Here is a 13,681-nt window from a genome sequence, read left to right as displayed (position 1 = left end):
AGAAGCAACATCTGCTTAGCCAAAGATGCTCTCTTGGGCTCCAGCCAAGAGAGGACAAAGGGACTGTCTCCTTATGAGATCGTTTCCAGGTGTATGTTACTTTTCTAAGCTAAGTCTGGCTTCTGGGATCCGATTGTGAACAGAATGACGTGTGAGTAAACTCTTTTTATACTTTTATAGAAGACTGTGTCGTGTTTTATCTTTTATGAGGGAATAAGGGCGAAATACCAGAACAGTAATTATAGAGGCTTTCGCAAGCCTGAGCTAACGCATCCGTTGTGAGTTTAAAAAGGGGAATGTTACTCTGCTAAATTGTGAACTTGTTAACACAAGTTGGAAAGGCTATAACCAAACAATATATCCTCTCCTGCATCCCTGAACATTCCCACAACACTGAGGATTCAAAAGCTGTGGGTGTCTTTCTCTAGCAGTGGTTCCCAAAGTGGGGGCAGTGGGATTAACTGGGGGCTGTTAAGTGGCAAGAGGGCAGCAGGAGGATGCTGGAGCTGGCATCACTGAGTCAAGTCCATCCATTTTATTAAATTGATTAAACTAAATAGTTTTAATTGGATTTTGAGTAAATGTGCAATTAATTGTTACGGTTTTGAATTGCACTGTGTTATCACCTTTCTTAGTGGGTCGTGCAAACCTCTCTTCTGAATAATGCTTTCTATAGGGGGAATGAGTTTATGGAACCAAGGGGGCAGTGGCCCCCAAAAGGTTTGGAAACCACTGGCCTACAGTATCTGCAGCTTGGTGAGTTATCAGTGTGTGTGGGGGGGACCAGTGGTGAGGCAGGTGCAAGGCCAACATGTGGGATGTGATAAATAAGTAGCAGTCAAATACAACATTTCTTGGTTTCCTAGAGTGGACATGCAAGGGGATGTTTGGTTCAGCCAGTTGAAACTTCCTGTTTCCTCCTGGGCTGGAGCATCCTTCCTTTGCATGTGACTAGAGGTGGATGTGAGCTTACCTGTGCAGGTAACAAAAGCACAAGGTACAAAGCTCTCGCTCTCTTTTTTGACTTCCTTCGTCATTGGAGCAGCTTTTTAGCTAGAAATACTCTGTTGGCTTTTAGCCAAAGAGGACACTGGGATTATCCCCATATGGGACAGATCCACACGTATATACTTTGAAACTAAGTCTGTCTTCAGGGATCCAACTGTGAACTGATAATGTGAGTAAACTAATAATAATAATAATAATAATAATAATAATAATAATAATAATAATTTATTTATATCCCACCCTTCTGGCTGGGTTTCCCCTGCCACTCTGGGCAGCTTCCAACAAAAGATTAAAATGAAATAGTCTGTTAAACATTAAAAGCTTCCCTAAACAGGGCTGCCTTCAGATGTCTTCTAAAAGTCTGATAGTTGTTTTTCTCTTTGGTGGCAGGGTGTTCCACAAGGCAGGCGCCACCACCGAGAAGGCCCTTTGCCTGGTTCCCTGTAACTTGGCTTCTTGCAGCGAGGGAACCTCCAGAAGGCCCTAGGAGCTGGACTTCGGTGTCTGGGCTGAACGATGGGGGTGGAGACACTCCTTTCAGGTATACTGGACTTTTATATACTTTACACAAGATTGTGGTGTGTTTATTCTTTTAAGAGTAATATAAGGGGACTTACCAGGAATCTAATAATGAGCGGCTTAATCAAACCTGCAACCACCTATCTGCTGTGCGTTTAAACGGGGAATGTAAAACTCTGCTAAGTAAAGGAACTTGCTAGCGCAAGTTAGGAGGGATATTAATAAACAACATATCCTTTCCTGCCTCCCTGAACATTCCCACACAACAGACCTGAGAAAATTCAGATCACAGAAGACAAAAAGGAGGGAATTTAAGCTTTTGCTGTAGTCCTGAGCAAAATTCCTCCTCTGAGGCTTCTATTTGCATCAGGAAGAAATGTTCCATTGACGCCAAACTCCTCTGCTTCTCTGCCTGCAGCAACCTGCATCTCCTCAGCAACTTCTCTTTGCATCTTATAAAGTGCATATTCAATGAAAAGATGCATTTAATGGTTCCTCTTGTGCAGCTTCAGATCTTTCGGTCTATCAAGCCCACTACTGTCTCTTTATACCAGCTGTGTTTCCCCACAGGGACTCAGACAGAGACACCTTCCAGTGACTCTGCCTGAGATCCTTTTAATAGGAGATGCCAGGGATTGAATTTAGGGGTCTTCTGCATGTGATGTGCTCAGTCCCTGTACTTCACTCCGGCCATCCCTGATGGAATGAGAAGGACCGAGTCTTAAAAGGTTAAACAGATTAGCAGGTTTATCTTCTCAAGACGACTTGCAAACCTGCAGCCAATTCCTACCCTTTCCACAAGCGCCTTGTCCTCCTAGGCCAAGTAGCCTTGAGTTGCTCAGAGGCATAGCTGTCAAGTGTCCCTTATTTGAAGGGACAGTCCCTTATTCCAGCACCATGTCCCACTGCTGTCCCTTATTGATGGATGCCCCTTAAACGTCCCTTAAATGATGTCCCTTAAATTTCAAAGGAAGCAGCTCCTCTCCCTCCCTCCCTGCCGGCCAGGGAGGAGGGAGGCTCCAACTGTGTTGCTTGGCTATGTTGCTCACCCAATAAGAAGTCTAAGAACGACTGGGGGGGGTGGAGCTTGCATGCCTTGTGTGTGGCTAGTTAATGCAAGCTGAGGGGGTTTTTGAATGCTGGACGCCATTTTGTGGCACGTGCTGCTGCAAACTTTGCAGTGCAAAGCCAGGCCGGGGAGCCATCTTAAGTTGAGGCTGCATAGGCCTTGTGGTGCATGTGATTCAGATTCTATTCAGCTGAACCTCTGGTTACAAAGTTGGTTGGACAGTGTTCTCGAAGCTACCAGCATGAATTTGACCAGACTGCAGGAGGACAGGAAGACTGGAGTGCCTGGAACAGGTGAGGCTGCAGGTCCCTTATTTTGGCTGCTGGTCCCTTATTTTCAAGGCTGCTGGTCCCTTATTTTCAAATCTGTAAGTTGACAGCTATGCTCAGAGGACTGGTCATGAACACCACCACAATGTACAGTGGACGCTCGGGTTGCAATTGTGATCTGAGTGGGATGCATGTTTGCAACCAGCAGCGTTCACAACCTGCAGCGGCTGCATGCGCGACCCCTGAAACCCGGAAGTAACCCGTTCCGATACTTCCGGGTTTCAGTGGTCCATAACCCAAAAAAACGCAACCTGAAGTGTCTGTAACCCAAAGTATGACTGTATACATGAACTCAAGGAGGTCTAAATTAGGGCATTTGCAGCAATAAGAGGAAATCCACACTTCTCTTAGGAGTATGAACAAGGGGGAAGAGAATCAAGCAGCAACCTGGAGGAATCCGCTGGGATCATTCTCCTTGATGACCTCCAAGCAGTATTCCATGAGTCCCGTCGTCTGGCGTAGTTTCACTGTGCAGTGGGAGATCTGGTCCCGCACCACCTGCAACGAGACACACAAGACAGCAATGTTTCCAGAGCTAGGAGCCATGCTGTTCTATCTCTGTACCATTGTCCAGCCCAGAAACTGAGGTTCAGTGCCGAGGGCCTACTGGGGGGTTCCCTCCCTGTGAAAAGTGAGGTTGCAGGGAACCAGGCAGAGGGCCTTCTCGGTGGTGGCACCTGCCCTGTGGAACGCCCTCCCACCAGATGTCAAAGAGATAAACAACTATCTGACATTTAGAAGACATCTGAAGGCAGCCCTGTTCAGGGAAGTTTTTAATGTGTGACATTTTATTTTTTTAAAAAATATAATTTTTATTAATTTTCCAATATAAAATTATACAAAACAAAACATCCAATTTATCACCAACATCCTCTTTTTGGACTTCCATCAGCTTGTCTGATAATTCTCCGTTTTGCTCACTTCTTCCATATTTCTCAATTTAATATTGCACTACATTAATAATGTGTGACATTTTAATGTATTTTTAATCTTTGTTGGAAGCCGCCCAGAGTGGGGTATAAATAAATTATTATTATTATTATTATTATTATTATTATTATTATTATGTTATGTATTCAGTGGTCTGTGTTGTCTGGACTAGGGATTCTGAGCCCTTGTGTTCTGATTCGATACATAATAATAATAATAATAATAATAATAATAATAATAATAATAATAATTTATTTATATCCCGTCCTCCCCAGCCGAAGCCGGGCTCAGGGCGGCGAACAACAATAAAATAAGACAACATTCTAATCCAATCACAGAACATTTCAGGATTTGGGCTTCTGCCATTGGCCCTTAAGCTCTGACTTGTGATTCGCAGCTTGGAAGTTTAGACAGCCAATCACGTTGAGAGTGGGAGTGGCCCAGGCCTCCAGAAATGTCTATAAGCAGTTGCTTTGCCCCTGTTGTCCAGTTCTGCAGTTCAATAAAGGTTCTTGCTGTTATCACTTTGTCTTGCCTTGTGAACCTACGGTTCAGCTTCTGAACACCAGCTGTTGGAAACAACAGGAGGGGAATGTTGCTCTTGTGCTCGGGTCCTGATCCAGCATATACTCTTCTTAAGTTCCTATACTGCAATACTGCAAGCATCCAGTAGGAGGGGCTCGCACATTGTGTTGCTTCTTCGCGATTACATTTGACAGCTGAGTTCATGCAAGTTTCTGCAAAGTTGCAGAAAAGGAGGACATGATGAGGTCCTTATCACACTGATTCCGAATGACAGGCCAGATATCAGAGTCTCGCCAATGGTGGACTTGTGGAATCAGCAGCTATTGTTATTCCTGGCTTGGGAAGGTCTTGCCACAGTAATTCGTGTGTCCTCTTTTTCCAGGACACGTCCTCTTTTTCAGGGGTAAAATTTGGAACAATTTGCATTTCTTTGCTTTGAATGGCCATCATGTTGTTGTTTAGTCATTTAGTCGTGTCCGACTCTTCGTGACACCGTGGACCAGAGCACGCCAGGCACTCCTGTCTTCCACTGCCTCCCGCAGTTTGGTCAAACTCATGCTGGTCGCTTCAAGAACACTGCCCCACCATCTCGTCCTCCGTCGTCCCCTTCTCCTTGCGCCCTCCATCTTTCCCAACATCAGGGTCTTTGCCAGGGAGTCTTCTCTTCTCATGAGGTGGCCAAAGTATTGGAGCCTCGGCTTCAGGATCTTCCAGTGAGCACTCAGGGCTGATCTCCTTCAGAATGGAGAGGTTTGATCTTCTTGCAGTCCATGGGACTCTCAAGAGTCTCCTCCAGCACCATAATTCAAAAGCATCAATTCTTCGGTGATCAGCCTTCTTGATGGTCCAGCTCTCACTTCCATACATCACTACTGGGAAAACCAGAGCTTGAACTATATGGACTTTTGTTGGCAAGGTCAACCATGCCTTCTTAAGTTCGTATACTGCAATACTGCACGCTTCCAGTAGGAGGGGCTCACACATTGTGTTGCTTCTTCGTGATTACATTTGACAGCTGAGTTCATGCAAGTTTCTGCAAAGCTGCAGAAAAGGAGGACATGAGGTCCTTATCACACTGATTCCAAATCGCAGGCCAGATATCAGAGTCTCACCAATGGTGGACTTGTGGAATCAGCAGCTATTGCCATTCCTGGCTTGGGAAGGTCTTGCCGCACATCCTCTTTTTCAGGGGTAAAATTTGGAAGAATTTGCATTTCTTTGCTTTGAATGGCCATCATAGCGTCCTCTTTTTTTTGCTCTTCAAGATACGGCAACCCGAGTTACATCAAGACTGGATTGCTGCAATGCCCTCTATGCGTGGCTTCCCTTGTGCTTGATCCGGAAGCTGCAGTTGGTGCAGAATGCTGCAGCACAATTGCTGACGGGAACAAGACATACTCAGCATGGAACATCTGTGCTCAGAGATTGGCACTGCTTGCCAATCAGCTACTGGGGCAAGTTCATAGTGTTGCTATTAGTCTACAAAGTTCTTAATAAGTCAGGGCCAATTTACCTACAAGATCTCCTTACCCAACATGTGCTCCATCAACCACTTCAGTTGATGGAATTGGCAGCACTACATCTGCCACATGTAGTATGTGGGCTGGATGAATCCCAAGCCAGAATTAAGATCGCCGGAAGAAATATCAACAACCTCAGATATGCAGATGACACAACCTTGATGGCAGAAAGTGAGGAGGAATTAAAGAACCTTTTAATGAGGGTGAAAGAGGAGAGCGCAAAATATGGTCTAAAGCTCAACATAAAAAAAAAAACGAAGATCATGGCCACTGGGAAGAAATGGAGGCAGTAAGAGGTTTTACTTTCTTGGGCTCCATGATCACTGCAGATGGTGACAGCAGTCACGAAATTAAAAGACGCCTGCTTCTTGGGAGAAAAGCAATGACAAACCTAGACAGCATCTTAAAAAGCAGAGACATCACCTTGCCAACAAAGGTCCGTACAGTAAAAGCTATGGTTTCCCCAGTAGTGATGTATGGAAGTGAGAGCTGGACCACAAAGATGGCTGATCGCAGAAGAATGGATGCTTTTGAATTCTGGTGCTGGAGGAGACTCTTGAGAGTCCCATGGACTGCAAGAAGATCTAACCTATCCATTCTGAAGGAAATCAGCCCTGAGCGCTCACTGGAAGGACAGATCCTGAAGCTGAGGCTCCAAGACTTTGGCCACCTCATGAGAAGAGAAGACTCCCTGGAAAAGACCCTGATGTTGGGAAAGATGGAGGGCACAAGGAGAAGGGGACGACAGAGAACGAGATGGTTGGACAGTGTTCTCGAAGCTACCAACATGAGTCTGACCAAACTGCGGGAGGCAGTGGAAGACAGGGGTGCCTGGCGTGCTCTGGTCCAGGGGGTCACGAAGAGTCGGACACGACTAAACGACAAAGCAACAACAACACATCTGCCACATAACACCCACTCCATATTTCTAAGAACTCAATTGTTTAGTATGGCAGCGCCTATACTTGGGAACCCCCTGCCTCTTGATACCAAGCAGGGACCTTCACTGTATTCTTTTTGGCGCCTTCTAAAAACATTCTTGTTCAGTCTAAGCCTACCCAGATGCTTAGAAATGCTAATGTGAATTTTAATCTGTTGTAGTATTTTAACTTCTAGCATGTTGAAAAGGATTATAAATGTTTCTTGGTTTTATTGCTTTATCTTTTTGTAAGCCGCTTTGTGGTTTGTTTTATTGGTTTATTTTTACAAACAACCAGTTTATAAATTTTATGAAATAAATATAAATAAGATATACAGACACAGTTCTGAGTAGCATTCCCTTTTTTAAAAAACTGAAGTCAATGTGTTCCCAGTAATTTGCTCCCCTTTGCAAATGTTGATGTCGACTCTCAGTGTTCAAATATTTGCCAGTTGTTTGGTGTCTACATTAATAGTATTTGATTTCAATGTTTGCTACCTGGTGGTAGGCAGTTGTCATGCAATGGCATTCGGGTGCTTAATTTCATTTATTGCAGGGCATGCAATGGCATTCAGCATAAGGCAGCTTCCTCTGTTCCTATAAAATCTCCAGCCTCAGGACAAGTAAGCAAAGCATTGAAAGAGCCTTCCCTTTCATCACGTCGGCCTCCGGTAATGCTCTTTGCGGAGATGAGCCCAGCCCTGGAGAGCGAGATTGCAAATATGGGATTTGCGGGGGAAACCATCTTTTATCTCCTTATCTTCTTTACAGCTTAAGTCGAGGTTCCTGCTCTTCCTAGATAATGAAATCTCTCGCCTCTCCACTCAAAGTTGACGCTTTCAGAATATTATTGAAGGAGCCACCATCTGCTCTGCACATAAACTCCGTGTGTATAAATCACAGGGTGATGCATGGTCTGTCTCAGGTATGGCAAGGAAGGAGTTTCAAGGGCTCCCAAAATTCAATAATGGCTCATCCATCTTAGCTTCACAGAAGGAGGTTCAACACAGTCCCAGTGGGGCCTTAACTGGTGTCGGGGGACAGAGCTGTAGCCTGTGAGGTTAGGGCTTGACCTAGGCCAGGGGTGACTCCTGACCTATGGCCTTTTTATAACCTCAACAGCAAGCCCAGTTGAAGGCCAACATGTCTGTACAATAATACATTACAGACAAAATCTGCAAAGGACTTGAGGCATTGCCTCCGATTCAACACACTACCAGCTGCCTCTAATTCTCTTGAATAAGGCCCATTCCATGCTATATATTTAACGGGGGCTCATATCACTTTAAACAACCGTTCCTTCCCCCCCAGAGAATCCTGGGAACTGTAGTTTGCTATTCCACTCAGGGAGCTGCAATTCCCAGAGTTTCCTGGGGAAAGTGATTGATTATTAAACCACTTTGGGAACTATAGCTTTGTGAGGGCTGAGGTTTGGTGAGTGTCTGAATCTACTTGTGCAAATACCGTATTTGCAATACCAGACACCTCTCATCCCTATCAACAAACCTTTGAATCAAAGAATCATAAAGTTGGAAGGTACTGCAAGGGCCTGCAATGAAGAATCTCAGCTAAAGCATCCATGACTGATGGCCATCCAAAAGTAAAGGTGAAGAAGAAGAAGAAGAAGAAGAAGAAGAAGAAGAAGAAGAAGAAGAAGAAGAGTTTGGATTTGATATCCCGCTTTATCACTACCCAAAGGAGTCTCAAAGCGGCTAACATTCTCCTTTCCCTTCCTCCCCCACAACAAACACTCTGTGAGGTGAGTGGAGCTGAGAGACTTCAAAGAAGTGTGACCCAGCAGCTGCATGTGGAGACGCGGAGACGCGAACCCGGTTCCCCAGATTACGAGTCTACCGCTCTTAACCACTACACCACACTGGCTGGTAAAGGACCGCTGACCGTTAAGTCCAGTCGCAGACGACTCTGGGGTTGCGGCACTCATCTTGCTTTACAGGCCGAGTGAGCCAGTGTTTGTCTGTAGACAGTTTTTCCGGGTCATGTGGCTAGCATGACTAAGCCGCTTCTGGCACAACGGAACACTGAAACCAGAGCAGCGCACGGAAACGCCATTTACCTTCCCACCACAGTGGCACCTATTTATCTACTTGCACTTTTTGGTGTGCTTTCGAACTGCTAAGTTGGCAGGAGCTCACCCCATCGTGGTGATTCGAACCGCCAACCTTCTGATCGGCAAGCCCAAGAGGCTCAGTGGTTTAGACCACAGCGCCACCTGGATCCCTGATGCCCATCCAACCTCTGGTTAAAAGCTTTCAAAGGAAACAGAGTCCACCACCTCCCAAGGGAGACCTTTCCACTGCTGAACAGCTCTTACCATCAGAAAGCTATTCCTGATGTTTAGTCGGAATCTCCTTTCTTGTAACTTAAATCCATTGGTTTGGGACCTACCCTTAAAAGCAGGAGAAAACAAGCATGCTCCCTTCTCCATGTGCCAGCCCTTAAGATATCTGAAGATGGCTCTCATATCTCCTCTCAGTCTCCTCTTTTCCAGGCTATATTATTTATAATATAAAAACTTTAATGTAAAATTTCAAACTGTGTTGTGTTTGTATACAACAAAGAGAAGTTTAGAGTAATTAGGTATATTTTAATTTAGTTAATTATGTAATAGGTTTATGTTAGAAAATGAATATGGATGTTGAATTTGATGTTTGTAATTTTTCTTTTTTCGGTTTTGGAAAGAAGAAGAAGAAGAAGAAGAAGAAGAAGAAGAAGAAGAAGAAGAAGAAGAAGAAGAAGAAGAAGAAGAAGAAGAAGAAGAAATTTGAAGAGGGCTCTCCTCTCAGTCTCCTCTTCTCCAGGCTAAACATACCCAACTCCCTCAAACATTCCTTCTAAGGCTTGGTTCAGACCCTTTATCATCCTGGTTGTTGTTCTTTGCACACATTCCAGTTTGTCAACATCCTTAAATTGTGGTGCCCAGATCTGGACACAGTACTCCAGGTGTGGCCTGACCAAGGCAGAACCGAGCAGGAATATTACGTCCCTTGATCTGGACGCTACAAACCCTTGGCCCTGCAAAGAGTTAAAAACTGGCCCGGGTATGCTGTGCATTATTTAAAACCCAGCCTCTGAGCCACAGCAAAGACAAATGCTGCACTCTAAATAAATGATGCTCATAAAGCAATGCAAATATATTTTGCATAATTAGTGCCACATTATGCATGGTTATTTATCTTTCTGCATCATTTATGATGCTGGGCGCTGGAGAGCGAATAAGTTGTTCTAGTGAGTCCTCAAGCCCCATTCCAGCATCGCTGGAAGTCACACTTGGCCCTTCTCCAGCCCCAGGGACTCTTCCCATGTCCATAAGGGCTAGAAACTTACTTTCATTCAAAAACAAAAGCGTAAGTTTCAGGAACGGAAAATCCAGTCCTCAGTAAAAATGCAGGGGGTTAAAAACTTGCAAGTCCACATAGGGCTGTCATACACCCAGATTTTCCTGGACATTACCAGGATTTCAGAGGCGGAAGTGATGTCTGGAGGGAATTTTCAAAAGGCGGTGCTTTCTCCTGGATCTTAGGTAAGTCAACTGAAAAATGACTTTGTTTTTAACATTTTTGTAAAAAAAGAAAAAGAAAAAAGGCTTAAAATCTTTGGGGGTGTCATCCGAAGGCAGCCCTGTTTAGGGATGTTTTGAATGTTTAATACTGTATTGTGTTTTTAATAGTCGGTTGGGAGCCGCCCAGAGTGGCTGGGGAAACTCAGCCAGATTGGCGGGGTATATTATATTATATTATATATATTATATTATATTATATTATATTATATTATATTATATTATAATATTATATTATATTATATTATATTATATTATATTATATTATATTATTAGGAAGAATACTGCAGGGATATCCTAGAAATCGGTCTGTTTAATTTTTTAAAAATTGATGGATTTGTGTTTCACTGTTCTACATTCACTCTGAATTAATTTCCATTTATTTCAGTGGGTTTTGTTATGGAAGGCTTAGAGGACATATTAGGAAGTTCTATGACATTAAAAGATGGTGGAATTTCAAATCCAAGACCAACGAATGTGAATATGGTATGACCCACATGAGTTCTGCCTCTGGGCCACAATGAAGTACTCAAATGCTCAACGCAACTTTATAGCTCATAAAACAATCCAGCAGGCAGAGAAGATGGGGAGCCGGGAGGGCCTGGGCACTCATTACTGAGGGGTGATGTTGTGTAAATAACTGCTCAAGGGAACTCAAGTTACATCCAAGACCTTTAAGAGACCCCAAAGCTCATTATCAGCTTTGCAAACGTCATCTGTTTCTTCTTCCTGAGCTTCTCCTCTCTCAGGAATCCCTCTCTCTCTCTCTCTCTCACACACACACACACACACACACACACACCACTCTTCTAATCAGAACAAGCTGAACGAACTCTGTCATTTCACAGTCTTGGAGCCCTCGCACATTGTATGATTCAAGATGGGGACCAGAACCCAGCATCTTGAGAACTGCGGTGATCATGTCTTCACCATCCGAACTCTGCGTTCATCATCTGAGGCGTTCTCTGAGTGCCCTGTCCACACGGGGTGGCAACACGAGAACGGCGTACCCTCCAACATTTCTCCAATGGAAATAGGGGCATCCCATTCCATAAGGATACATTTTTCAAATTATCACCCCTTTACAATTTATACCCCACACATGTAACTCACTCTACATGGGGCTGCCCTTGAAACTGACCCAGAAACTCCAGTGGGTGCAGAATGCCGTGGCAAGACTCCTTACGGGGTCTTCGCCACGGAATCACATTCACCCAGTGCTATACCAGCTGCGCTGGCTCCCGGTGGAGTACAGGATCAGGTTTAAGGTGCTGGTTTTGACCTTTAAAGCCCTATGCGGCCTAGGACCCTCGTACCTACAGGACCGCCTCTCCTGGTATGTCCCACGGAGGACCCTACGGTCTTCAAATAAAAACATCTTGGAGATCCCGGGCCACAGGGAGGTTAGGCTGGCCTCAACCAGAGCCAGGGTTTTTTCGGCTGTGGCCCCAATCTGGTGGAAGGCTCTGTCACAAGAGACTGGGGCCCTGTGGGACTTGACATCTTTCCGCAGGACCTGCAAGACAGAGCTGTTCCACTAGGCCTTTGGCCAAGGCACAGTCTGACCCCCTCCTTTGGTAATCCTCACAGAACTCTAGCCCAATGGTTGCCATTAATTTGATTTGAATTGATTTTAGAATGAATTGATCTTAGAATCCTGTGTTACTTTTATTGTCGTTAGCCACATCCCTAGAAAATAGGGACACTTGGAGGGTCTGGAACAGGGCCTTCTCTGTAGTGGCTCCCCATTTGTGGAATGCTCTGGGCGGCTCACAATAGAATATTAAAAACACGATAAGACATCAAACATTAAAAACTTCCCTAAACTTCTTAATCTCTGGGTCATAGGTTTGAGCCCTACGTTGGGCAAAGATATCTCTTCATTTCTGCATTGCGGGGGCTTGCGGGGGTTGTGTGTTGGGGTCCCTTCCGACTCTGCAATTCTATGGTTCAGTTTGCATCTACCACCCCACCCCAACCACTGTGCAGGGCAGCAGAAAAACTTGTTGCAGCCCCTGCTGCATTCTACTGTAAGGAGCGACGCAGGTTTGCTTTGAAGAGACATCTCAGTTCTTGGAAGAATGGAGGATGAAATTAATGGACTATGCGGAACTTGACAAACTAACATGAAGGATCCGAAACCGGTGGGACCAGAAATTCACCAAAGACTGGAGTAAATTTACGGATTATTTGAAAAGTGTTTGTGATGACCAGACGACGTTTGTAGGTTGACAAGACATTCTGTGAGGAGTAAGATTAGAAATATTGTAAAAATGCAGAAGGAGAGAGGATATGTTAAGAGAAGTAAAGGCAATATTAAGTTAGGAAATGCATAAGAAGTGATTAAGACGGAGGATTATCAGAGGTGCTGATGGAAGTCCAATAAGATTGCATTTGTGATAAACTGTGTGGTATGTTTTATAATTTTGTATGATAAAAACCAATAATTTTTTTTTTTTTTTTTAAAGGAGAGACATCTCAGTTCGGCTCTGAAAATGCCAGCGGTCTTCAAAGACACACAGAGAGAGGTGTAAGGGAAGGATGAGGGTGGAAAGCCAAAAGCTCTGAGCTGGACGCCTCTGTGCGTGCAGGGAAACCTATTGGTATCCTCTGCTGAATAGGCAGAAATGTGTTTGAGTTTACTGGGCTGGAAAACATCTCAGCACTGCTGCCTTTGACTCTTCCCAGGGGGAGAGACTTTTGGCTCTGGCCGACCCAGTTAGGGCCAACCTTCTTCCTACATTCAGCCTGTGTTGCAGTGGTGCATTGAAAATGCCCGGGAGATGGACTCTCTCATTCCTCCGCTAGTCCATTTCCTTTCAATCAATTCTCTTGTGCAGCCGCAAACCCCCTCCTGGGAAAGGAGCTGTAACCTTTCCTCGGAGGGGAGTGTGCACAGCACACAGGCAGCTGCCCTCCATCTCCAAGGTCAATTCTCCCTGGGCTTATCTGTTGCTGCTGGTCCTCCACATGCCACACACACTGCCATCCCTCCCTCCCTCCATCTCCGGGTGTTTCTATGGCAACTGTTGCTACGGCAGTTTCCAGGCCCCCTCCCTCCCATGGTGGCTGCACCCTCATCCCTAAATCATCCCAGCCCTCTAATCATTCCTGCGTGTGCTGGAGGGGGGTGGGGGCTTCAGGGAGTCTGGGTGACGCAGGGAGAAGCCATGCTCAGCTATCCCTGAATTGTGTGTGCAGGTCCGTATAGTTCAAGCTATGGTTTTAAGTGAGAGCTGGACCATCAAGAAGGCTGATTGCCGAAGAATGGATGCTTTTGAATTC

General features: G+C 45.0%; 1 protein-coding gene across 6 annotated transcripts in view; it reads right to left on the bottom strand.

The window, feature by feature from the left end:
• The window catches only part of TRIM9 (tripartite motif containing 9), a 72,920-nt gene that overhangs the window by 27,687 nt on the left and 31,552 nt on the right, over window positions 1-13,681 (bottom strand). For all 6 annotated transcript variants that reach the window (XM_083612845.1, XM_083612847.1, XM_083612846.1 and 3 more), the window contains exon 4: window positions 3,313-3,423. In XM_083612845.1, coding sequence (XP_083468971.1) covers window positions 3,313-3,423 — 111 coding nt within the window. The remainder of the gene's footprint in view (window positions 1-3,312; window positions 3,424-13,681) is intronic.

The sequence above is a fragment of the Podarcis filfolensis genome (assembly GCF_964270895.1).
Source record: "Podarcis filfolensis genome assembly, chromosome: 1".
NCBI classification, from domain to species: domain Eukaryota; kingdom Metazoa; phylum Chordata; class Lepidosauria; order Squamata; family Lacertidae; genus Podarcis; species Podarcis filfolensis.
This window is presented reverse-complemented; position numbering and strand designations above follow the sequence as displayed.